At 30.1% G+C, this 27,280-nt stretch overlaps 1 protein-coding gene across 1 annotated transcript in view; it reads right to left on the reverse strand.

Annotated features, from left to right (window-relative positions):
* Positions 1-4,491: 4,491 nt before the first annotated feature.
* LOC136076644 (uncharacterized) overlaps positions 4,492-27,280 on the reverse strand; it is a 51,003-nt gene continuing 28,214 nt past the window's right edge. Inside the window, exons 4-6 of the mRNA XM_065789952.1 lie at positions 23,604-23,651; positions 10,809-12,164; positions 4,492-4,660 (exon numbers count right to left, since the gene is read on the reverse strand). Coding sequence (XP_065646024.1) covers positions 12,085-12,164; positions 23,604-23,651 — 128 coding nt within the window. The 3' untranslated portion in view covers positions 4,492-4,660; positions 10,809-12,084. The remainder of the gene's footprint in view (positions 4,661-10,808; positions 12,165-23,603; positions 23,652-27,280) is intronic.

Raw genomic sequence — 27,280 nt, forward strand, 5'->3', positions numbered from 1 at the left:
GCTTAGCTCTAGTTTCAGTGACTCTACTGGCATTAAAGCCCTCAACTTTTGCCTTTTTCAATCCCTAACTCAAAGAGTCAACTTTCCAACTTGCTTTCCAGACAAACTGAATCATTTACCTTCACTACTCTACTTATGCATTGTTTCTGATCCTAGTCAGTGCTCAGTTTCTCCACATTCACCATTAGGTGCTTCTGATCACGGTTTGATCTCTCTAAAACTATTATCTCATTCTTCTTCGTCATCTGAATCCCCCTATCATCGTACCTCTTGTAACTACCTTAAAGCTGACTGGGGCTCTTTCTGTGATTTTCTTAGTGATGGCCCTTGGGTAGAAATCTTTTGTCTTCCTGCTGACAAATGTGCTTCTTACATAACGTCATGGATTAAGGCTGGCATGGAATCTTTTATTCCCTCTCGATGATTCCAGGTCAAGCCTCACTCTTCTCGATGGTTTTCCTCATATTGTGCTGCTGCTATTGCCAATCAAAACCATTACTTCCGTATCTAACAGCAAAACAATTCTTAAGAATACAGACATCTGTTTATTACTGCTTAAAACCATTGTAAAAAAAGATTTGTCTAACACCGAGCCCGCTATTCTCAGGTCACGAGAATAGTGGGCTCGGATTTCATCTCAAAAATTAGGCTCTCGTGATTTCTGTAGAATCTTCAACAGTATCAATAATAAGGGCAAATCTATTATTCTAATTCTCTTGTATTTTTCAGACTTTGTCACCTCACCTAAAGATAAAGCTGAATAGTTTGCTAAGAACTTTTCACCAATATCATCTCTTGATTCCACTAGTTGCGTTCTACTTGATTTTGCCAAAAAACAGGTTGATCCATTGCTTGACATTCGTATCACTCCAGCTTTAGTATCTAAAGTGATTTCCTGCTTAGACTGCTTTACAGCTTGTGGTCCATACAACATACCTGTTATAGTCTTGCAGAAGTGTTCTCCATAGCTGTCGTCTATATTTTTAAAACTTTTTAACAAGTGCTTATCAGAGTCTTGTTTTCCAGCCTGCTGGAAAGCGACATCTGTTATCCTATTTAATCGCATCTGTTATCCTATTTAATCTGTTATCCTATTTAATTGCATCTGTTATAAATATTTTAATTGTAAGGATAATATGCATAAAAGTTAGTATAAAATGTTTTTAAGAATTTTTTAAAATTGATATTGTTTAAGATGGAATAAAGGTATTTTAGGATATAGTTTTTTGGACTCATTCAAAATGGATACAAGGCTCCTGTTCCATTCACAGACGCACTGTTTTTAGTAGGGTAGGAATGTAATAGTCTACTTTCTGTGAACAAGTTTGTGATAGGAGATGGTAAGTTTTTATTTAATGAGTCAAAAACAAAGAAAATTAGCATACTTTACTAGCGCTGGAAATGTTGGAATAAAAAGTTTTTTGAAGGACTTCGATGTATCAGATTTAATTGGTTGGAAGTTTATTATTCTAATGGATTGACTCTGAGACTATAAGCAACTACTAAATAAGATAGTTTCCAACTTGACTCCAAACCTGACAATAATATCTAAGATGAGATGAGAATAATGCACAGTAAATATTCTTAAGTGCAACTTTATTGACATAATGACGAATTATTGAAAGCATACTGTTAGCTCGAGAGTTTCTTGCTTGGTTCATTAATGTGAAAGTTCCATGTAAGATTACAATCAATTAATACACCAAGATATTTAACAACTCTTGAAGGATATAGCCATTTATTATTAATTTTGATTTTATTTTCAACATTTTTACAGAAAAAATTTTTTCTCGGAGAAAATTAATTCAGTTTTTTTTCGGTGTTGAGACATAATAGTTTAGCATTTAACCAGTGAACTATACCTTTTAGATCCGAATTAACATTCTTACATAAATAACGATACGATTTGTTGATGTGCAAAAGATTTTGCAAGACAGTAAACAGATGAACTGAGGAGAAGAGAACAGAGTTGATTAGGTTGTTAACGTAGATTAAAAATAAAAGAGGACCTAGAACAGAACCTTGAGGAACACCACGTAAAACTGATTTAATACTAGAATTAAAACCATTAATACTTACAAATTGTTTTTGATCTGAAAGATAATTCCATAATGTTTTAATTTAGAAATCAAAAAAATATGGGCAACAGTATAGAAAGCTTTTTGTAAATCGATAAAAACACCACAAACGAAATATCAACCAGTATCAAGAGCTTTCCTAATTTTTTCGGTTATACTTATTAATGCATGGCAAGTAGAATATTTTGATCGAAAACCAACTAGAAAATCATTTAAACAATTGAATGAGTTTAGAAAAGAGTACACTCTAGAAAAGAGTACACTCTAGTTTCTTAAGAAACTTAATAATAAAAGAGAGTAGTTTGAAAGTTTTGCATGAAAGTTTAGAGCCATTTTATTGTACAACTGCCTCTTGCTTAGATGTGCTTTATTTTTGAAAATTTTTTTGATTTAGATACATAAGTGACAAAGTTTTTATATATATTGATGCACTATAAGAAAATATTATACCCTGAAGTGATATGTGAATTTTATTGTTTTCAAATTTATATAAATAGTTATAAACACAATACTACAGGTGGTATAGTCATGACATTTGCAACTCTAAAAATTTGGTGATAAGCAATGACCCATTCAAGCAACTGCTACTTTAGCATTATTAATCACATAAAAACATCACTCTGACAAAAAATGTGCCTCATTCATTTATTCAGATATTCCTTCATCTGATACCCTAGGACTACACAGCTTTGAGCTACCTGTTCTTCTACCCCTATGGATCAGCCATCTTCAAAAGAAAGCAGCAAGTCTAACAGCAAAGGGGACATTGGAGGTACAAGCTATAGTTTAACAGGTGAAGTTGAGTAGTAGAGGTCATAATATAGACAGTTCATTCTGGAGACTCAAAGCCATGTTGCTTCACAATAAAAACAACTGGTCAACCATTCTGCTGGCTCCTTCTGTGCATCTCAGGGAGGACAAGACTAGTGCCAAGACGTTGATGAGTACCTTGATATATGATAACTAGAGGTAATCAAAAACCTGAAAATGGCATTATTCTACTAGACCTTCAAGGCTTTCAAACTAATTCTCGATATCTTTCGCATCACAACAAAAAGGTAAGAAATAGCTACAACGAAATAAGTTCTCTGTGGGAAACAGCAATGTGGAAGCTGCTGATTGAACTCCAGAAAACACTGCCAATACTGAAAATCAATGCACATATTCATAAAAATCTTTTCCAGAACCTGTCTGAGGCTAAGGTTAGAGCTTATATCTTAGCCAAACCACAGATAAAAAAGATCATAGAATCAAGATAATTATAAGGCTGAAAACTCTGTGGAAAACAGTTTATCCCAGAAAATCAAAGCCATGTTGCTTCACAATGAAAACAACTACCCTTCTGTTCTGATGGTTCATTCTACAAAATCTCAAGGAGGACAAAACTAATGTCAAGAAGTTATTGAGTGCCTTGATGTATTACAACTACAGAGGTCATCAAAGGTTTAAAATTGGCATCATTTTACTGGCCCTTCAAGCTTATTGTATAATTTTCAATTTCCAATTTCCTTTATTTCTGGGACAGTAAGGACACTACCACAGAAAAAGCTGGTTAGAAACCAAGTTCTTTGAGGGTAAGAGCAAAGTTTAGTGGGAGCAGCTGATAAAACCCAAGAAAAAACTACCACCACTGCAATTCAGGTTTCATCAAAATCTTTTTCAGAAGATGAGGCTAAGCAACAAAGCAACTTCGTTGAACCAAAAATCAAGAAATCATAGAAAATGATGCCCTGAAAGAGTAATTGTATATATGATAATCACAATTATAGGTAAATACAATTTTAAAATACAATCCTCTAGGCCATAAGACCAAGGTGACAACTAGAGTTAATGAGAATACTCTTTTTTATAAATTGTTACAACACTATATCAACCCTATAGTTTCAAAACATAAATCTAACTAAAGCAAACAAGGAGTGTAAAGAAACACACAAAATGTCACTAATATAAGGTAAAAGGAGATTCAAATGTCAAAGTCCATTCATCTCAATAAAATTAAAAAACAACAAGGAAGCTTATTCAGAAGGGCAAGGAAAGAGCTTATAGCAAAATTATATTAGATGTCATTATCAAGGACAGTATATCAAATGCATTATGGAGAAATACATTTAGTGACTACTTCGTGAAACTTATTATCATTTTCTTAAGTTGAGTTTCTTAAACCTCCAGAGGGGTTGGTAAACTCTTGAAAATCTATTTATTTCTGAAGCTTATTTCAAATGATTTTTTACTATCTTTGTCTATTTATTATGCAATTGCTGTTTATTATTAGACAAAATAAATGAAAATATGAAACTTTTCTTGTACTGTTTCATTAAAAACAAGTTACAGTAATTTCATAAAAGCAAAGTTTAGGCTCAATAAAGTCATTTTTTCAGTCTTTAGACGTGAGCAATTGAAATGAATCCTGACTAGCAAGTCATTTGGAGTACCACAAGGCTTGGCACTCTACTACACAACTCTATATACTTTAAATCAATGATTTGCCATATCACATTGCCAGCCATGTTGAACGCTACATAGACGATAACAAGATCATTAGCTTCATTAAGTTTGCAGACGGCGCACTCAGCATAACTACCCTAAATAAGCAATTAGCGAAAAGCTATATCAGCAGCAAAAAACTATACAATATATGAAAAACCAGTAACTGAAGCATTTGCTTAAAACATAACTTTTATTGATTTTTAAAGACACAATTGTTGTTTGTCAACATTTTTTGTAAAACTAATTAAACATTTTTAAGAAAATTATGTTCAAAGATTTAAATTTATAATAAAAAAATGCTATCATATAAATAAAAACAATATATAATTTTTTATATATTGTTTTTATTAAAAAAAAATTATAAAAACTTTTATAATTTTTTTTTTTTTTTTTAAATTTTTTATTTTATAAATCTTTATTTAAAATTGATTAGCATTACAAGTAATGAATTGTACAATTTTATCTGTCCTTTAATATCAATAGTTTGCTAAGTATACAGGGGAGGATTATTATTTATGCATCGAAAAGGCAGTAGAGCTTCCAATATTGCTTGGGAGGTAGAGGTCACTGACGCCATCACGAAGGATTCGGAGGTATTTTTGAATAAAAGTTTTCTGGTAAGTAATTGTTTTTGCGGTGTTAAGTGCATACGGGATCTATTAGGGTTTCTGCTGTTGGTTTGAGTTAATTTAGTAGTTATAGGATGGCATGGGTCTGCAAGGATCTTTTTGAGTGTATTAATACAGATTCTGTCAAGTAACTCTTCAATGTCAAAAATAATATAAATTAAATGTGTTTAATTTAAATAATCTTTAGAAACAATTAGTTACTTAATTTAAAACTGTTTCATGTTATGATGAAAAGCAATGTTTTATTCATGAAATAAAAAAAAAAGCTTTATTCATGCTTTCCTTTATACTCCTTAATTTAGGAAAATATTTTAGAGATATAATACACACAGATATAACGTTGTGTCAAGCAACTTGGTATTTTTAAAATATTTTCCAAAAAACTATAACTAACAACTATAAATTAAGAAAAACACAGAAAAATTCAGAAAAATAGTAATAACCTGATAAGTTGGCCTAAAATCTAAAACAACTATAATGTATAGCAACATAGGTTGGGTTAAATAAAATTGACATTTTTAATTTCTTGTAATTGGGACGCTAAAAACAGAAAAATTTATTAAAAAAATTATTAAAGTATTAGTAAAAATTTTTTTTTATTAATATTATTTAAAATGGCAACAAAACAACAACAAGTGTGTCATACAATTTTGTATGCTCAAGTGGAAATTCCTAATTTGCCTCTCAAATCAAAAATAAAAACTTTTGGATGTTCTAAAGGCATTATAAACCTTAAATAAGTATTTGACGCTTAATACAACAAATAGAAGCGTGACAGCTGAAACAATTTAACCTTAACAAATAACTGAAGATGAATGTTTTGCCAAAAATAAGGGCAAATCCTAACATTTTTGAGCAAGATTGTTTTTTTTGTTTTTTTTTTAAACACCTTCGCTTCCAACAAGGCATCAGGCAGCCACTAATTAAAGTTGGAATTTACTGAAAGAAAAAAGATGAAAATTATAGAGCAAAATAACGATTGACAGACGACTTAAAAGATTGCAAATTATATGAATCAGGAAAGCAAGATGAAGGAAGCGAATTCCAAAGAGCTGATGTTCAAGGAAAAAAACTAGACAATTAAGCGTTTTTGGAGCACTTAGGAACAGTCACAGAAAAAGGATGACACTTGATTGAATGACGAGTAACACGAGAATGAATTTTAGTAGATGGCACAAGAGACGCTAGCTATTTAGAGCAGTGCCCATTACAGTATTTGTAGAAAAAGAGAAAGAGAAGCAACATTTGGATGATGTGACAAAGGTTGGAGGTTGGCTGCAGAAGCAGGTCCAACTATGTTTACAATGCGTTTTTGCACCTTGTCTCAAAGAAAAAGGGCATCATTAAAAGAACAGCCCCAGATATGGCAACAGTATTCCATACAAGGCCGGATTTGAGATTTATAGAGATAGAGAATAGAATCCGAAGTAAGAAAGTGACAAGCTCGATAAAGAGATGCAACCTTAGCAGATGCTAATTTTGCAACTGATTTGATATATGGTTTCCAAGAAAGATTGGAAGTAAGAGTTAATCCTAGAAGATGAAGAGTAGGTGACTCATCGAGTACATCACCGTTCATAAATATATGAAGATCCAAACTATTGCGATAACAATTGGCTAAAAAAAATTGAGTTTTGTCTGAATTAAAGTTCACCAGACACTGAGCCCCATGCTGTAGCAGAAGTGAGATCCTTTTCAAGCTCAAATACCCCCTCCAAACAATCAGAGAGTGTTGGTCTCTTATCATGACAAGAATAAATGGTAGTATCATCAGCAAACAATGCCACCTTAGATGTGAGATATCTGGAAGATCGTTAATATAAATTAAAAAGTGTATAGGGCCAAGGAGAGAACCTTGAGGAACCCCTAAAGTTACAGAATAAGAAGAAGAGTGCTGTCCATCGAGGACAGCTTTTATACTACAATTGGAAAGGAAGGATTCAATAATCTTGAAGATGTTGCCGAATACACCATAAGAAGAAAGCTTATGGAGAAGACCAGCATGCCAAACTTTATCAAAAGTTTATGAAATGTCAAGAGCGATGGTCTTAACCTCTCCATCTTTATCTAATGCACGATAAAACCTATCAGTTATTACTGTTAGCAAATCAGCTGTAGAACGAGAAGATCAAAATCCATATTGATGGTCAGAAAGTAAGTTATTAGATTCAAGATGAGAAATTAAGTGTTTGTTAATTAAAGACTCAAAAAACTTGCTTATAATAGGAAGAAGACTTATGGGACGGTAGTTAGACGAATCAGATCGCTCTCCAGAATTTTTGAAGATAGGGAAAACAGATGCCGCTTTCCAGCAGGCTGGAAAACAAGATTCTGATAAGCACTAAATGAATAGTTTTGAGAGTATAGACGACAGCTCCGGAGAACACTTCTGCAAGACAATAACAGGTATGTTGTCCGGGCCACAAGCTGTAGAAGAGTCTAGGCAGGAAATCACTTTAGATACAGAAGCTGGAGTGATATGAATGTCAAGCAATGGATCAACCAGTTTGTTGGCAATATAAGGTAGAACGCAACTAGTGGAATCATATGGATGGATGTGTGATTTCTACCCAAGGGCCATCACAAAGAAAATGACGGAAAGAATCCCAGTCAGCTTTACTGCAGTTTTAAGAGGTTCAATAATAGGAGGATTCAGGTGATGAAGAAGAATGAGATATTAGTTTTAAAGAGATCAAACTGTGATCAGAAGCACCTAAGGGGGAATGTGGAGAAACTGAGCACTGACTAGGATCAGAAACAAGACTTAAGTCGAGTAGAGAAGGTAAATGACTCGGGTTGTCAGGAAAGCAAGTTCGAAAGTTGACTATTTGAGTTAGGGATTGAGAAAGGCAAAAATTGTGGGCTTTAATGCCTGCCGAATCACTGACACTAGAGCCAAGCCATTCAGAGTGGTGAGCATTAAAGTCACCGAAAACAACTATATTAGCTGATGGATAAAGAGAGAGGGCTTGGTCAATATGATCAGAAATAACATCAAAAAGAGTGCAATCTTGAGATGAAGGAGAGCGATATAGAACAAAGAGAAAGGCAATAGAGCGAAGTGGTGCTAAATGAAAGCACATGAAAGAATAGTCTGTGGATTCAAACCTAGTTTCACGACAAATGGGTGAATTCTTACAAATGTAAATGCCAAGGCCAGGCCAAGCATGTGACTATTGGAGTCTTTACGAATTAAAGGAAGATAACCATCAACACTAAGATCACAAGATGAGACAGCCGAACTCAAATTAGTCTCACAACGAGCAAGTATGTCTGGTGAACTTTGCAAGAGACAAGACTCAACAGAAGAAAAGTTACTTCAAAGACCACGAATATTAGTGAATGATAGGTTAAGAGAACTTGGTGATGATAATGGTTTTTTGTGTTTTATAGTTTTTGTGACTTTATTCATTTTTAAATTAGATTGAAGAACTTGACTCAAAGCATAGATAGTACTCAGAACACTGTTTAATAGCCCAAGCAATTGCCTCATTACTACTAATAAACCCTAAGCGTAACAAAGGGCTCCAAATGTGGCCTCTGTAATGCACACCAAAAGTACAAACAGGGACACCATCCATTCGCAACATGGCACTGTTAATACTTTGATATTTTTCAGCTGCTGATGGAATCAGCCTCTCTGAGAGCTACCACAGAGTTTGGGAAACCTGACTACCAGCCAGCCTCAGAACCATAAAACTGAGTTTTAGAACTGTACCCTCATTAGGAGATAATAGAATGAGTTGCCTAGTCATAAAAACAGAGACACAAGCAAAACCCATGCATTGAGTCAAGAAGATCCAGCATTCAACATCCTAAATTGGAAACAATGTATTAAAAATACATCTGTGCCAGCCTAATAGATGAAGAAGGGGCCTAATAGATGAAGATTTGGCTCGTAAATGCAAAACTAGCAGACAAATGGTCTGGACTATCAAGAAAAAGCATAAAATCAAGTCCTTCAAGATGTATGAAGCCACAGATCACAACGATGAGGAAAATTTAGTGGCAAAAAGTCGTGCAGGAAAATTATACAAATTATTGTGTAGAAAAAAAAAAGTATAATCATGGATGATAAAACTTATGTGAAATTAAATTTCAAAACGATTCCAAGACATCATTTTTATATGGGAGTTTCCAGGAAAAAGGCAAAAGCTAAATTTTAATATTTACTTCATAAAACTATAAAATTTCCAAAAAAATTATGGTTTGGCAAGCCAGATGTCAATATGGATTGAAAACACAAAGTTTTATCACTTATTCCACAATAAAAAGTGAAACTTATTAAATACTAGCTTTGTAGCTTAACCTCATCTTCCGAAAAAGATTTTAATGAAGCCTGAATTGCATTAATTTCGATTATTGCCAATGTGGAACACCCACGACAGTAATGCAATCTTTTGCTTGACCTAGCGTCTTGTCATTACTCAAAATCTATGTTAATAATAGTATCAATTTCATACCTAGAACACACAATCCTGCAAATTGTTCTGAACTTTGTCCAATTAGGCCATTATTAAAGCCGAATTACATAAGAAGTTTAGGAAAGCAAAACTAAGTACTGATCACAAAGCATAGCTCTCAACTAGTGCAAAATTTTGACTCCAATTAGGAGAAAAATTTAAAATTTTTATTGTACTGAGGAAACTTTTTATTTATTAATTTATTTATTTTTGTTCTAGACTTAATAAGCATTCAATAAAAAAAATCAAAAGAATGACAAGGTAAAACATCTAGGTTGATAAAAAAAGCAACTGGAACGACATTAGGAACCATCAGCAATCTGATTAAAAAGTACAAAATGTTAGAATTTGCATAGACAAGAAGCAACACTAAGCATACATCAAAGAAAGTAAAAGTGTTTTTTATTCAGAAGCAGACTAAGCTACTTAAATAGCTGGCTCAAAGCCTAGATTTTATAGCAAATAAACACCAATGTACTATTAAGGATCAAAAAAGTGACAATTTCTAAAGCAAAAGGAAGAGCTAATGATCATACTCCTAGAAGCTTAGACTCAAATCAGTTCAGATACGACAAAGAAATTAGTTGAATCCATGCAAAATCGACTTGCAGAAGTCTTAAAAGCTAAAGATAGTCAAACTCAATATTAAAAAGTCAAAAAATTTAATTACTTGAAGAAATGTTTAATAGTAAAAAAGTTTGGATACTTATTTAAAGTTAAAAAAAATGCATAGTTTGAATGCATCGTTAAGTTTTTAGCACCTGAAGTTATTTATTTTAATTTATTTAATTCTTCTAAGTTATTAAATTCTTGATTAAATTTGCATTTATAACAATCATAAATTTTTTATATCAACTTATTTTTCTTCTGAAATTACTTGTCAAAGTTTACTTTTAAAAAAAAAAAAAATTATTCAGGTAATTATATCTCCTAGTGTATAAGATGTGTGACACAGATGAGTTTATTTATATTGTTAAACATACTAATTACAAAAGAATAGAGTCTATCATTTGGTGAAGTAAAGAAAAAACACCTTTAAAAAAAACTTTATGTTTAGAAACTTTTGATTTTAATAAACTTACACTTTTGATAAATAGATAAACTTTATCTAAAATGACTTATAATAATGCAACAAAGTAATAAGGACTTACCAAAAATAATACACAAAAATGAAGATTCTTCACAAGATTTTTTTAATGGATTCAGGTTAAAAAGAAAATTTAATAAACTATTTTGATTTTTATTGGTTAAACCACAAATCATTGATAAACAACTCTTCAGCTTTTCATTGGCTATAATCTCTTCACTACTTAAACAATTATATGCATATACAGATGCACAAAACTCCATTATTGTCAAATGTGCAAATTGATAAAGATAACCTAGATTTGTTTCAATCCTTTCAATAAATCCAAAAAAATTGTCTTCATTTTTATCAAAGTCGATGATAAAGGTTTGAATATCTTCTTTGGAAAAAATTACTTTATTTTCAATAAACAATTGATAAGCAATTTTACAAATGTTTAAAATATATTTTTTATTGGAATTGTTTTCCATCAATTGATAAATCAATTCATTGTTTTTGATGATGTGTTTTTGCAAAAAGTATAAAAAAATATTTGCGTACAAATCTGTCATTGTTAAAAAAGAATTTTTGTATAAGTTTTTTGAATTACTAATAATTTTACACATTGAAGATAAATAAAATGGAACAGATGACATGGACTTTGCAATTGCAGATTCCTTTAAAGTTGCTTTCACAACATCTTTTTTTTCCTTTAAAACATTATTTTCTATATAATTATTTATTCCGCTTTCATTAAATCCCATAATTTGAATGTTTATCTTATCACAATGCTCTGTAGATATACTTTGGTACTTATCAATTGCATAAACTCATAAACTCTACCAGCAACTACATATTTATATTTTTGAATTTCTGTTAAAGCATTAACAATTGGATAGTAACAAGTCAAACTAGGATTTATTAACTCATTTAAATATTTAAACTCATCTAACCCATCAATTATAAACAGTACAGGATGAATACTAATATCAAAATCATTTATAATTTCTTTGTAGAAAAATTTACTAATTCATTTATATTTGAAATATTTTGACATAGATTAAGCCTCCTGCATTCCAAATAAAACACAAGTTTAACATTTTCCCAAATTAGGCCATTTGACCAATCAAGCAAACATTTTCTAAGTAACCATGTTTTCCCAATACCAGCTATTCCAGATATTAAAGTTACAGATTTTTCTTTCATAAATATTTCACTATATGGAATTGGTGTATAACGCAATTGCTTTTCAAGAAACTCTTTTCGTTCAACACTAAATACAGCATCTGTTTGAGTATTAACTGCATCAACGATACATAGATCAACAAATTTATGCATTAAATCAACATTTGCAGGTAATTTTAATGGTGGTTGAATTCACATATTTTTCCATAGTTTGTAAGATAGAATCTTTTAAGCGCTGTGCATATCTCTGATATATCTAAATACAATAACTCATCATCATCATCATCATCATCATCATATATATTATATTATTATCATATATATTATATTATCAAATATAAAGGATTACAAGTAAATATGAAGACCTTTCAAAATTTTAATTAAATAATTAAAGAAAAAGTTTTAAAATATTTTATACATGTTTTTTATTGAAAATATATGCACCAGATAAATCTGCCAAAAAGTTGTTCTTTTATATTTATAATACCCTAGACAGCCAAGTCTAAACAAAAATTAAAAAAAAAAAGTTTAGAAAAATTTGTTTGCTATTAAAAAAACAGACTTAAATTTTAAATATTTCATTATGTCTGAAAAACTGGAGATTTGGTAATACTAACCATATATCATTTTGAGTGCATTTTATTACATTTAATTTGGTTAGAGTTTAGCAATTACCAAGTTTTGTAATTACTGTTTTACTTAATTTTTTTAGGATTTATGCACAAGAAATGTGATGTCTAATTTTTGTTCGAATTTACAGAACTAAAATAACTTGTGAACAGTCACTGTCAAGCTAACCCAGGACAGTTTTTGTAGAATGTTATTATCCTTACCTTTATATTTCTTTATATTAAAATATGTTTCTACATTTTATCTTATTTTAAGTTGGTGTTTTTTAACTTTACTAAAGTTTAATTGTAATTATTTCAAGTCAAAACTACCGCAACGGTCCAATTGTCTGTCAATAATTAGAAAAAATTGCCTTATTTTTTGCAAAGAAAACTTTCACTAAAACTTCTGGATTCTCTGTAAAAAAATCTTGTGCGGACATTTTCAAGCTTAAGAATAAACATCAAATATATTAAAAAATAAATATTTATTATTAAATATATTATATTTATTTATTTGTAAATATATTTGATCAATTTATTCAATATATTTGATCAAGAATTTTTCAAGATTCAATTCAAAGGTCAATTTCAAGAATTTTTCAAGATTTAAACTTTTTTCCAGTAAGGATAAATTCATGTCGCTAGATCAACATATGCATCATAGGGCAAACCCTATGTTACATGTTCAAGAACAAGACTTTTTGTAGTTTTTAATTTAAAGGTGATAAACGTTCATAATAAGGTAAAACAGTTATAACAAATTTATATTAACCACTGCATATTATTAGTGGTAAATATAACTTAGTCACAATCAATACAAATTGGTAATTTATGGGTCAACCATAATATACACAAGGCAATTTTCAACTTTTGACACCACTTCCCTTGTCACAACATTGTAACTCCATAGTAACAAGTCCCAGTTGAATGAATAAAAAAAACAACAACTAACCTCTTCCCCCCTCATCACATCTCCTTACCCCAGAGTGTTGTGTAATTTATAGACAACTCCCTAACCACTATACATTATAAGGAGAGAGTGGTCTGAACAGGTTTTATGTCATTGACACAATTTAAAATTGAACCAACCACAAAAACTAAATTAGTAGGATCTGAAAAATACTTTGAGGTTTAAAACATATAATACTCCCTCCGTCCGGAAATATGGTATATATTTTAGCAATTTTTGTTGTCCGGAAATATGGTATACATTTGCGAAAAAATAAAATAAATCAAAAAATGTACATGACAAGTATATTATATTAACTTTATTTGAAACATTTTAATTAAATAAGAATGATTTTTTTCACTCGAAATTTGATTTGGCTTTATTGTACGCTTCTTTGGAGCATACATATTTTTCTAGTAGTCCACCTTCATGACGAAGTTTTTCTTTACTTAAATGAAGTATTTTATAGCAATTTCCCCCACCTGCTAACATAATTAACTCCATATATGCTTTCAATGTTATAAAAACGTTATCGAGAGTATTTGCTTCTAAGTGATGAATTGCAGCGGTATTAATTTTATTTGTCTCAAGAAACACTGATGTTTGAGCGTTTAGTTTTTAATTAAGAATGATATTGCTTACGTCAATTATTTCAGGTTATAATGTCATGAATATTTACTGTAACAATGTAATGACAGTTGCAATTTACTTTTATAATCACGATAATCTACAATTTTTGTTGAAATGTATACCATACTAGAAGAGAAAGAGAAACAACATTACAACATTGTGATAATGGTTGGCAAAGGTGGCCAGTGGTCCTTGTAATCCTGGAAAAGTTGAAATGTATTGAAATGTACCATATTTCCGGACGGAGGGAGAAATTTATTTTTTATAAATTCATTTTTAGTGGACTTGAAATATTTTACAATTTGTTGTTTACTAAAAATTGTGTATTTAAGAGACTTATATTAAACTGAATTATATTGTAAATAAGAATAACAACTGCAGGAACAGGATCATCGTGATCACCCTGCTACTGGTACCATGTAACCAAGTACTACCTGTCCCATGCCCTGCTGTCTTTTAGGGTTTATTTATTAAAGCAAAGGTTAAGAGAAATATACACTTACTTAAAAATTTCCCTGTCTTGGAGTAAAAACTAGAGATAGTGTCTCGATAAAAATACTCATTTTGGGCAGGTGTTAACTGCATCCAGCTAAAATTTCTCTGCCTTGGGGTTCTTGGTTGAGTAAAGGCTAGAAATGGTCTCAATAAAAATACGTATTATATGCAGATCCAGCTACTTAACTGCATCCAGTTCTTGTCTTGTAGAAGGCCTCCAGGCGAAGACTATGAAGGTAAATAGAATGATTCTATCGGTGAGCCTTGAAGCCCTTCTTTATCTATTAGGTTGGCTTGGATGTAAACATGTGTTACAATGTTTCCCTTTCTTTGATTGTGACTCTTCCTGTTAACTCTTAAAGAAGATACAGCTCTAAAACTCAGCTTAATGGCTCTGAGGCTGGCTGTTAATAAAGTTTCCCAAACTCTGTGATAGCTCTCAGAGAGACTGATTCCATCTACAGCTGTAAAATATCAGAATATTAACAGTGCCATGTTGTGTATGGATAGTGCCTCTGTTAATGCTTTTGGTGTGCATTAACTAGGCCACATAAGGAGAGCTAAGTCATAACTTTGGGTTAATTAGCAGGACTGACAAAGTGCTCAATGCTCTTGCTCTATCTATGAATGAGTCAAGTTGCATTAATGGATACAATCCTTTGATTTGCAAAGACTCCAATCATTGCATGCTTGAGTCGGGAATATACTTACCTATCAATTCAACAATTCGATAAGTATTAGGTTTGAAACCTCCGATCATTCTTTTATTTGCTTCCACTTAACACCTCTTCACTCTAACACCTTTTTCTTGGTTCTTTAACGCTCTCCAACTTTTCAAGACTTTTTTATGATTATAGCTTTTAGATGTAGTTTCTTATAGAATTGTCTTTTATCTTTATCCCTCTGCCAATATTGTTGTTATTGTTTACTTTAATCAAACTAAATGGCATGACTCTAACACCACTAACAACCTTGCTGGCACAACAACACGTAACTTCTTCATTTCTCAATCTCTCACTCAGATAGTAAACTGTGTGACTCTTCTTCCAGAAAACCCTAATTACTTACCTTTACTCCTTGATTTCTATTTTTTCTCTAACCCTAGCCTGTGTTCAGTGCCTCCATTTTTGGTTTTCAAAATTTCAATAATTTCTTATGTACCTAAAAAAAGTCATATTGTTATCAGCATTTTATAGTAAAATTCTTACTGACCAAAATGAAAAATCATATATTATTCTGGATTACAGCAAATATATTGGTTGCAAAAGGAAAAATCCAATCAACTTTAAATTGAGATTTCTATAAAACTACAAATGCTTTTTATTTCTTTTATTTTTTTTAATTAAACGTTACTTCCTTATCTATAATTGTGTTGATAAACTTTTGTTGACAAATAGCTTAAAGAATTTGATCTCTTGCCAAACAGCCCATATAGCCCCTTAAAAGTTGAAACTCTAATTGATGTAAACACATTTAATGTTAACAAAATTAAAATAAAATCGCAAAGGGAGGAAGTTTATGTTTAATGGTGAAAAGTAAAAAAAAAAAAAAGATTTTATGAAGAAAAATAAATCAAAAAACATTTTGGTAATAAAAGTTTAAAAGATAAGTATATAAACAAGAATAAAGAATTTAAATAAAAATAAATAATAAAAAAAAATAAATAATAAAAAAGAAGTAACATCTACCACCATATTTTATGAAAAAAGAAAACAAATTATTTTAATTAATTTTGTACATTGTTTATGTCATGATATACACAAAATGTTGTATTTATTTTTTTGCATTTTTCTCTGTCAAATTTATATAATAGCAATTGTTTTTAACTAGCGGCTTTTGACGTGATTTGTTGATGGACGCCTTTTTGTTATTGTTTTGTTATCGTCTCAAAATTTTATGAAAAAAGAAAACAAACTATTTTAATTAATTTGGACATTGTTTATGTCATGTATTTGTGTATATAAAAAATGTTCGATCTCTCTTTTTTTTCATTTTTTTGAGCTTTACTCCTTTATATTTTTATTCTGATTCCAACTTTTTTTAAGAATAATGTTCCCATTACTTCTTTTTTTATTACTTGTATTAATGTAGTTTACTTTATCATTTATCGTAATATAGACTTTAATATTGTATGTAGTAATGTATATTTTTTATTTTTAAGTTTGCCTTTATTTTGCTTTTTTTAAAAGTATAAATAATAACAACAAAAAAAGTAATTTAGACATAAATAATAGTAGTAATTATAAAAAATTATACTGTAATAATATTATTAATATAACAACAACAATAATGATAGTAATAAAAATAATTATAGATAATAGAAATAAAAAACATCAACTATATTTAAAAACAAAAAAGTTGAATAAACTAGTTTTAAAGGTTGAGAATGAAATGAGAGCTTTTAGTTCAAAAGAAAGGTTGTTCCAAGTTTTAATGCTTTGATATTTTATAGATTTATGCCTGTAATTAAAAGAGCGGTGTTTAGAGACAGACAGGTTTAAATAACTATCGGAACAAAAGTGGTAATGAGTGTTGGCACTTTTGGAATAGAAATTGATGAAAGTTAAAGGTAGGTTATTATGTTGGTGGCTCCAGACAAATAAGTGACAGCTTAAAAGTTGAGTACAGTCTCATAGTTTTAATACTTTAGAAGTTAGGCAGAGCACATTAGGATTTAAAATAATATTTGGAAATAAATAATCTTTAAAGCCTTGTTTTGGAGGTGGCACAACCTAATAAGAGCTTGTTGATGGGACTAACCCCATACTTGGCATGCATATCTTAGCTGCGAGCCAAAAATAGCATAGTATATGTTTGAGAATATCTCAAGATTAACATAATAGCAAATTTTGGCCAACATGCCATTAGATTTACTTTGTTTCATTGCTAAGTCTTTACAGTGGGATAAAAAGGAAAGATTTGAATCAATTTTTTACCTAGATATTTAATTGAGTTCAACAGGTTCAATTTTTTTACTAAACCTAAAGTTCAATCTATAGATTTTTTGTTTTATTTGAAATAAAGATAATGAGTTCAGTTTTATTAGAGTTGACAAAAAGTTTGTTGGAGTGAAGCCACTGAACTAGATTGGCAAGAACATGGTTTATGTGTTAATTTTTTATTTAATTAATTAGCATTAGATTAGTATCAACAGCAAAGTGGTAAACAGCAGCAAACTTAATGGATGTATGAAGATCATTTATATAAAGAAGGAAAAGCAGTGGTCCCAATACTAAACCCCCAGGAACAGTATTGGAACATTTTACAAGGGTAGATTTTGAATCATTGATAGAAACAAATTAGTTCTTTTGTTTAAATATGTAGCAAACCATTCAAGGGGTACACCTCTGATCGCATAATATTCTAATTTTTTCAACAAAATTGAATGATTTACTGTAGATGCTTTCTGTAAATTGACAAATACACCACATGCAAAATATTTATCAACGATTGCTTTTCTAATCAATTCAGTCATTTCAATGAGGGCATGAGTTGTGAAGTGATTGGCTCGAAATCCATACTGATGGATGTAAATGCATTTAAATTTTTCAAGAAAAGCATAAAGCCTATTAACCATGGCCTTCTCAAAGAGTTTAACTAAATTAGAAAGCATCTACTTAGAAAATTAGAAAATAAATGAGTTATTTATAACAAGTTATTTATTATACAGAGAGGTTTTGAAATAGCGTGTAGGACTAGTTGAAGGAGAAATGTAGGTACGCTATTAGGACCAATACTTTTTTCAGTTTTGAGCATGTTTGTAATGAGACCTGATATTTCATTTCCTGTTACAGGATTAATAAAAAACGATTTAGCATTTGGAATATTAAGAAAGTCACTAAATACCTGTTTAGGGGGTATGGCTTTGCTAAACAGTTAGTTATGTATAGTGCTAAAAAAAAATTATTAAATATATTAGATACGGCAGTGTGATCAGAGATAAGACTTTCATTCAATTTAAGTTTAAAAAATGCATTGTGTGTAGAAGGTCTAATATTAATGATTACTTTTATTCCCTTCCAGGTGTTTTAAATACTGTTCAGATTATTATTAAAATATTTAAAAAAAGAATGTTTTTTTGCTAACTTTTAATAAATTGGAAATTTTGGTTCCATAAAATTTAAAAATAATTCATTTTTCTTCTAAATATTTTTTGATTTTATAAACTTTTTATAAAGTTTGTTTTTAACTGAGATAGATTTAAGTATTCTATACGTTATCCAAGGTTTTGATTTCAGTTTAATTTGTTGGTTGGTTAGTATTTTGTAAGGAGCATGTTGGTCTTAGATTTCATCAAATGTTTTTAAAATGAAATTCATGGATTTATTAACATCAACTTTTTTAATGGAGAGTTCCCAGTTGATATCAGAAATTTCTTTAATAAATATACTTTTATTTAATTTTTTGAAGCATCGTCTGAAAGTTTTTACTTTTTTGGGGTGGTTGGGTTTGCCATGAATGCAAATAAATTGTGCTATGTAGTCTAAAATCGAAATTGTAAGGTTACTTGAGAATTGATCAGTTAAATGAAAGTTCGTGAATATGTTATCATATATGTTATATGACTGTTATTGATGTAGCTGTAATGTGTGATGGTAAAATTACAGAAGGACTTAGTGAGTAAGATGTTAAAGAATCAAGATATGTAGAAACAAGGTTAGAATCATTGTGACTTAATAGATCCATATTAAAATCACTTATTAGAAAGATCTTCTTTTTATTCATGACTTTACTTTTTAAGTAGAAGAGTTAAGTAGGAAGAAGTAAATTCATGTTGATTCATTTAATGATGACAATAAATGCAGCCAATTATTATATTTGATTTACAAGGTTTTCCAATTTCAACAAAAATAGACTCTAAATATTTAGAAGAGTAAATCATAAGATCATTGCAAACTACATAGTTTAAATTTGAGCTTAAGTATAAAAGTGCTCCACCTTTATTAGCCTCAGTAGGACAATCCTCAATATTTAACCCGTTTATGTATATATCAGTTATACTTGTATTGTTTATATATTAGATTCTGTAATATCTATTGCCATGGGAAAAATATTAAGAGAGCTGATAAGACTACAGAGTTCGTCAATGTGGAATGGTAGAGAAGCGATGTTAAGATGAATATATAGTTCTGAAATGGGAAGCATAGTTTTATTGAGATCAATAACGTCATAGTATTTGCAATTAACAGAACTGAGAAATTTATTTAGATCTTTTAAGATATTTTTAAAATTACTTGGAGTCTCAAAGAGTTTAATTAACTAGTAGATATATACCTGTATAACAATGTTGACTTAAGCTCCAAGTTGGGAATCGAGCTAAAGGCCACCTTAGATAAACAACTATGACAATACAAACCTGACTAGTCATTCAAAAGAAGATTATAAGAGTGTGCATCAATATGGTTACATATGGCATGGAACAATGAAATACAAAGATCATATTAGATTGGTCTTTAATTATCAGTTATATTTTTATGACATGTGTTGCGAAATAGAGATAAAAAAAAAAAAAAGCTACATAAAAGACTAAATTTGAAAACTTAAAACTTGGGTAACCGTTGGCGTGAAAAAACGAAAAATATTTTCATAACAATATAAAGAAATAAGAACAATGATAGAAAAAAGTGATTAACACTAAAGGTAACTAAAAGATAACGGTTAATAAGTACCAAAGAAATACCCAAAAAGATCTAAGAAGTGCCCAAAATAGCACGAATGTTACCATAAAAGTGTAGTGATCAAAAAAATAGTAATTTTTTATAAAATACTTTATTAAAACATGATTTCTGTTTTAAATCATCATTTTTTTACTTTTATTTGACCGAGTTTTTAATTTTTATTGTTGTGCTGTGTATGTATGCACTTTCTTTTCCAATAAAAATAACTTAAGACTACTTTTTAAAATAAAACCTTGTATATATGCTATAAAAAAGGTGCGTACATATAGAATGTATGTCAGATTTTTCATAAGCAGCACTATTTTAAACCAGAACTACTAATATTTTATGTAGTCCCACATTGTGGGACTACATAAAATGTAATGTGGGTCTATATAGGCATCTTCAAATAAAGGCTCCCAAGACTTATTGATAGTATTTTAAGTAATAATTTTTTGTTGAATTTGTTTAGTAGGATGTCCAATCATGATTTTAAGACATCTCTTGTCAGAAAGCTGTTATATAAACATTAAATTATATCGTAAAAAAAAAATAAAAATTATAAAAAAAAAAACTTCTCTACTAATGCTCTTTCTTCTTTCTTTTTAATTCTTCTTAATTCTTTTTATTTGCTTATTTCACTTTATTTTGTTCTTTTGTTTTATTTATTTATTTTTTATATTTATTTTTTATATTTAAGTTTATGAAGTGTTCATTTTTATTTTTTTCCTTAAATTTGAATGATTTTTTGCTTCAAGTTAATTTAGATGATCGTTGATGAATTATTTGTGCTTGTAAAATAGATGATAATTATTTTTGTAAATAGTTTTGTTTTTTCTTTATATTTATCTCCACTTTTCTCTTTTACCGTTATAAAAATGCACCCGCCATTTGCGAAGACATTACAAGGACTAAAAAGCATAAATGGTTTTAAAGAAATCTCAATTTAAAGTTGACTGGATTTTACTGTGCCTGTGATTAAAGGTGGAGTTGACACATTATGCCAGGTTGTCAGATGTTACTCGTGTAGGCAAAAGAGTAACCAATCACCATTTACACTGTTTTTTACGTTGAAGCATACAGCACTTATATTTTATTCTTGTAAATTCACCTAATTTATAAAAATAGGGACACACATGGAAGACTTTTTGATGATCCCTTTCAATGAAAGGGATCATCAAAAAGTCTACTTAAAAAATAAAATGCAAATAACAACCTTCACGTTATAGTTGCAATAGTAATATTTGCCAAATAATTCCAAAAAACTATCTATATAATCTATATAATCAAGCAATTTCAGAGAGGCACAAAAAAGATTCTTATTGTTGTAATATCTTTAACATTATTGAATCCTTCCTTTCCAATCGTAGTATAAAAGTTGTCCTCGATGGACAGCACTCTTCTTCTTATTCTGTAACTTCAGGGGTTGCTCAAGGTTCTATCCTTGGCCCTATACTCTTTTTAATTTAAATTAACGATCATCCAGATATTTTCACGTCTAAGGTGGCATTATTTGCTAATGATACTACCATTTATTCTTGTCATGATAAGAAGCCAACACTCTCTGATTGCTTGGAGGGGGCATTTGAGCTTGAAAAAGATCTCACTTCGCTAAAGCATGGGGCTCACAGTGGCTGCTAATAAGTGGCTCAGATAAAACTCTTTTCAGCCAATCGTTATCACAATAATTTAGATCAAATGTGTTGCAAAATTAGCATCTGCTAAGGTTGCATCTCTTTATCGAGCTTGACACTTTCTTACTTCGAATTCTATTTTCTATCTCTATAAATCTCAAATCCGTCCTTGTATAAAATACTGTTGCCATATCTGGGGCGGATATTCTAGTGATGCCCTTTCTCTTTTAGACAAGGTGCAAAAACGCATTGTAAACATAGTTGGGCCTACTCTTTCAGCCAACCTCCAACCATTATCACATTGTTGTAATGTTGCTTCTCTTTCTCTTTTCTACAAATACTAAAATGGGCACTGCTCTAAAGAGCTAGCATCTCTTGTGCCAAATTCATATCTCTTGTGCCAAATTCATTATCGTGTTATTCATCATTCAATTAAGTCTCATCCTTTTTCTGTGACTGTTCCTAAGTGCTTCAAAAACTCTTAATTGTCCAGTTTTTTCCCTCGAACATCAGGTGTTTGGAATTTGCTTCCTTCATCTTGCTTTCCTGATATATATAATTGGCTATCCTTTAAGTTGTCTGTCAATCGTTATCTTGCTCTACAATTTTCATCCTTTCACTTCCAGTAACTTCCAACACTAATAATGGTTGCTTGCAGCCTTGTTGGAAGCGAAAATAATTAAAAAAAAAGAGCACATAAATATATATATATATATATATATATATATATATATATATATATATATATATATATATATATATATATATATATATATATATATATATATATATATATACATTTGTATATATATATATATATTTGTATATATAAATATATATATATATATATATATATATATATATATATATATATATATATATATATATATATATATATATATATAAGAACTTTATCTTTTTTCTGTTGAATAAAGTTAATTTTAATATACATTAATGATAGAATATAGACTATAATCAATTTAATGTTATAACAAATTTTTGTTACAAATTTATCTTTTCACATAAATTAAAAAACATATTTTTAGGCTGAAAACAGATATTATTAAGGGGAAAACAAATAGAAGAAAATTTTATAATTAAAGCCATTTTAAAAATTATGTTTAATAAAACAAAATATATTTTTATTGTAAATACAATTCTCTCTAAAAGCTATAGCTTCAAAATACAAACTAAGGAAACTCAAACAAAGCCTCTGCATGGACAAATTGAGCATGATACTACCAATGACACAGTGAGGTCTTGGTCATATTTTTTTACTTTTAAACAAGATAAAAACAAATAATTTTTTTTGATTTGTTTTAAATATCATGTTTATAAGTAAAATCAAAATAAGGTATCACTTGATAAATGAATATAACAAATTTGTTTTATTCAATCAAATAATTCTTAAGAGAGATTTTAGAAATTTTGAAGTCACCAAAGATAATGACCATTGAAAACCAATGATCACTTACATGAGCAACTGACAAAGTAAATAAAACTAATGATTGTAACATTATTAAAGCAATCTTTGCTAACATGATACTAAATTTAATTTACAATATTCTTTTACAATGTAATCAAGTCATATCAACAATAACAACTGAAATATCTGTCTCTAAATCATCTGAAACATCCATCACCATTTCTAACATAATTTTAAGGCAAACAAAGGATACTTAATCCTGGTTGTTAATGTTAAAAAAAACGTAGAATTACCTTTCTTAGCAGAAAATTTTGTAGAGCTTACTGGTGAATTTGAAGTTTCTAAATGATATATAAAAAAAATTGGTGTATATTTATTTAAAAGAACATGAAAAAAATAATGACATTGATTTATAGTATTCTTTACCGCAACCTAATTAAATATTAAAATAAAATTCAAATATTTTAATGTCATGAAAGTCACAATAACAACAAATAATCACTGAAAAAAATAAAATCATTTCTATTGTACTTTAAAAACAAACAAAATATATAATTTCATCATTTCTATTGTACTTTAAAAACAAACAAAACTGAAAATAAATTCAGGAGAAACAAACTAAAATCCCCTATTTTTATGTCAGAGTTTGTTGTCTTAAGGCACTTGATTAAGTAAAGGTTAAAGATGCACAGTGAGCCTAGAAGGAAAAGTTTTGGAAATAGGATCATAACTAATGATCAAGATATCCTAGAAAATTCATTGAGGAGTTTTTAGAAAGATATTTTTTTGCTTTTTATAGGAAAATTTAAATTTTTTATATTAAACTAAATTTGTGGACAGGGTTCAAAAATAATGAAAAGATATATCAAAAATTTAAATAACTTTAGGGTCTGGTTTCTACTGTTCTATTGATAAGAAGTTTAGTATTTAAAAACAAGTATTCTGTCAAATTTGGATTTAAAATAATGTTAGTATAATAAAATTATAAGGAAAGAGTTCTAATGATTCGAACTTGCAACATATATTTGAAGATAAAATGTTAATAACTTTATAATTAATCATAAATAAGGTTTTCAAACATATCATCAAAATATCTCTTTGGTTTTGAAAACATACGCTCATGAGATCTGCTTGTATGGTCAAATAAACCACAATTTTGGCATAACTTTGGAGGATGTGAATGGATAATTAACTTAATTTGACTTAACAGTTTTGTAGGCTTTAATGAATTGTGTGAGTCTATTTCTTTGATTTGTTTTACATTTTTATTTGCCTCCATTAGATTTATTTTTTATTTTACTTCTGCTGAAACAAACACAAAATTATATCAAGTAAACAAATAAAAAATTGAAAATTTTCATATTTGTAACGAAAAATAAAATATTCACATATTTTAAGAAAAAATAATTATCACTGTTCAACATTTTTAAATTAAGTAAATTAAAAAAAGTACTAACTTGCCTCAGTTCCACTTAAAAGAAATGTTAAATGATTTGAACTTGCTTATTTGAAGATAAAAAGTTAAAATAGTAGAAAATGTGAATAACTTTATAATTAATCATAAGGTTTTCAAACATATTTTCAAAATATCTCTTTGGTTTTGAAAACATACGCTTAGATCTGCTTGTATTGTCAAATTAACCACAATCTTGTCAAAACTTTGGAGGATGCGAATGGATAATTAACTTAATTTGACTTAACAGTTTTGTCAGCTTTAATAAATAGTGTGAATAAATCTATTTCTACGATGTCACAGTGTCACGAAATGACTTTTAATTCGAACCTCTTGTCCCGAGAAAACCCTTTGGAGGTTTGAGAGTACACATGTGTAGAATAACACTAGAGTTGGTTTTGAAATCTTTCATCATCGTCCGAGAAAGAAAAATCAGTTTAAAGTTTTTAATTTTATTGCTCAGAATAAAAATTTTACAAAAAATTTCTTTAAAAAAATCTTGTTCTCTATTATAACATATAAATTTCTTCAACATATAATGTGTTTGCAACTCTAAACGAAGCAAAACCAAAAAAAATACATACAAACTATTCTTGAAAGACAAACAGTTTTCTACTTTCAGCTTTGAAATTCAAGCTGTGAAAAACATTAATGATTCTAGATACTTATACAAAATTATTCTACTCAATTGATTAAGAAGCAAGCCTTTATTAAACTCTTACATAGCATATGTAATTAATAACTCTAAATGTCTCTTCTGCAAATAGAAATCAAAATAAATGTTTACTGTTATACTCGATCAAACAGTTTCGAAGATTCCTGGGATAATCCCGATGGATGGCTGGCCTCTTGAAACGTTGCCAATGAAGACTGAAGTTGTGGTGAAGTGACTCTGTGGCTTGCTCAGAAAAGATGCCCAGAGAGTGGTTGTGGCGATCAATAAACTGTGTCACATGGAAGAAAACAGCATGTGCTTTGGGGGTAACACTTGTGTTTGGAAGGTTGAGATAGGAAGCTTTAAACTCTTCAATAAGCTCACAGTAGTTCTGTTGGAGTGTATTCCCAAAGCAGGCATGAACAACAGCATCAAATTTTCTGAGGGTTTCAATAAATGGAAATGCCAAAAAGCAAGCATGCTTCTCTGCAAGTTGTTGAAGTGAGTCAACATTTTTCAAAAGCTTTCTACACTCATTGCCAGCAAATTGTCCTCCATGAAAAGGTTGTTGTTGAATGTTGATCATCTTTGGCCAACTTTGGCCATCTGCATTTTGCCAAACCTGACAGAGGTTCTTAAAGAGGTGGTTCACAACACCAATAAGAAGGTGAAGTTCCATAGGAGGAATAAAATCTAGGACAAGAGTATCATCAGAAAGTCTTATTATTGGCTGGTGAACAACATTATGAAAGTTCCTTGCCTTTTTTGTTTGGGCACCGGCTGCTTGGAAGTCTTCAAAATCAGAACGAATGGAGCCAAATGTTCGAAGCTCACCACTGTGATGAAGATTCTTTGACTCAATGTCACACCAGGTGCAAGGGTGTGCACTAGAGTGAGATTGCAAGCCACAAATTATGTTAGCAAGCTTCATGTCGCATGACAACACAAAAGACATTCTCTCTAAACACAGTTTATCCAGGATTTGTTTGACATTGTCATAGTTTTCAGAGACATTTTTTTGCAATGGCCACCAAAAGTTGATGCTTCACTCCTGAGTCTTTGAAATTTTTAAAGAGAGGTTTCTTTGATGGAGGAGAAGTAGCTGGTGTTTCTAAGCTCATAATACCAAAAGAAACTTTCACGAACCCGCCTCCACCATCTATCCCCACCTTAATAAGCTGGTCTGACTGAGGGCCTCTGACTTCAGCAACAGTGTTTCTTAATGCCTCCATGCCATTGCAGTACACCAATAAATGTTTAGACTCTCGCAACAATTTAGATCAAATGTGTGGCAAAATTAGCATCTGCTAAGGTTGCATCACTTTATCGAGCTTGACACTTTCTTACTTCGAATTCTATTTTCTATCTCTATAAATCTCAAATCCGTCCTTGTATGGAATACTGTTGCCATAGCTGGGGCGGATATTCTAGTGATGCCCTTTCCCTTTTAGACAAGGTGCAAAAATGCATTGTAAACATAGTTGGGCCTACTCTTTCAGCCAACCTCCAACCATTATCACATTGTTGTAATGTTGCTTCTCTTTCTCTTTTCTACAAATACTTTAATAAGCACTGCTCTAAAGAGCTAATGTCTCTTGTGCCATCTACAAAAATTCATTATCGTGTTACTCATCATTCAATTAAGTCTCATTCTTTTTCTGTGACTGTTCCTAAGTGCTCCAAAACCTCTTATTTGTCCAGTTTTTTCCCTCAAAGATCAGGTGCTTGGAATTTGCTTCCTTTACCTTGCTTTCCTGATATATATAATTTGCTATCCTTTAAGTCGTCTGACAATCACTATCTTGCTCTACAATCTTTATCTTTTCTCTTCCAGTAACTTTCATCACTAATAGCGGTTGCTC

This window comes from Hydra vulgaris, chromosome 02 (genome assembly GCF_038396675.1).
Source record: "Hydra vulgaris chromosome 02, alternate assembly HydraT2T_AEP".
Taxonomy (NCBI): Eukaryota; Metazoa; Cnidaria; class Hydrozoa; order Anthoathecata; family Hydridae; genus Hydra; species Hydra vulgaris.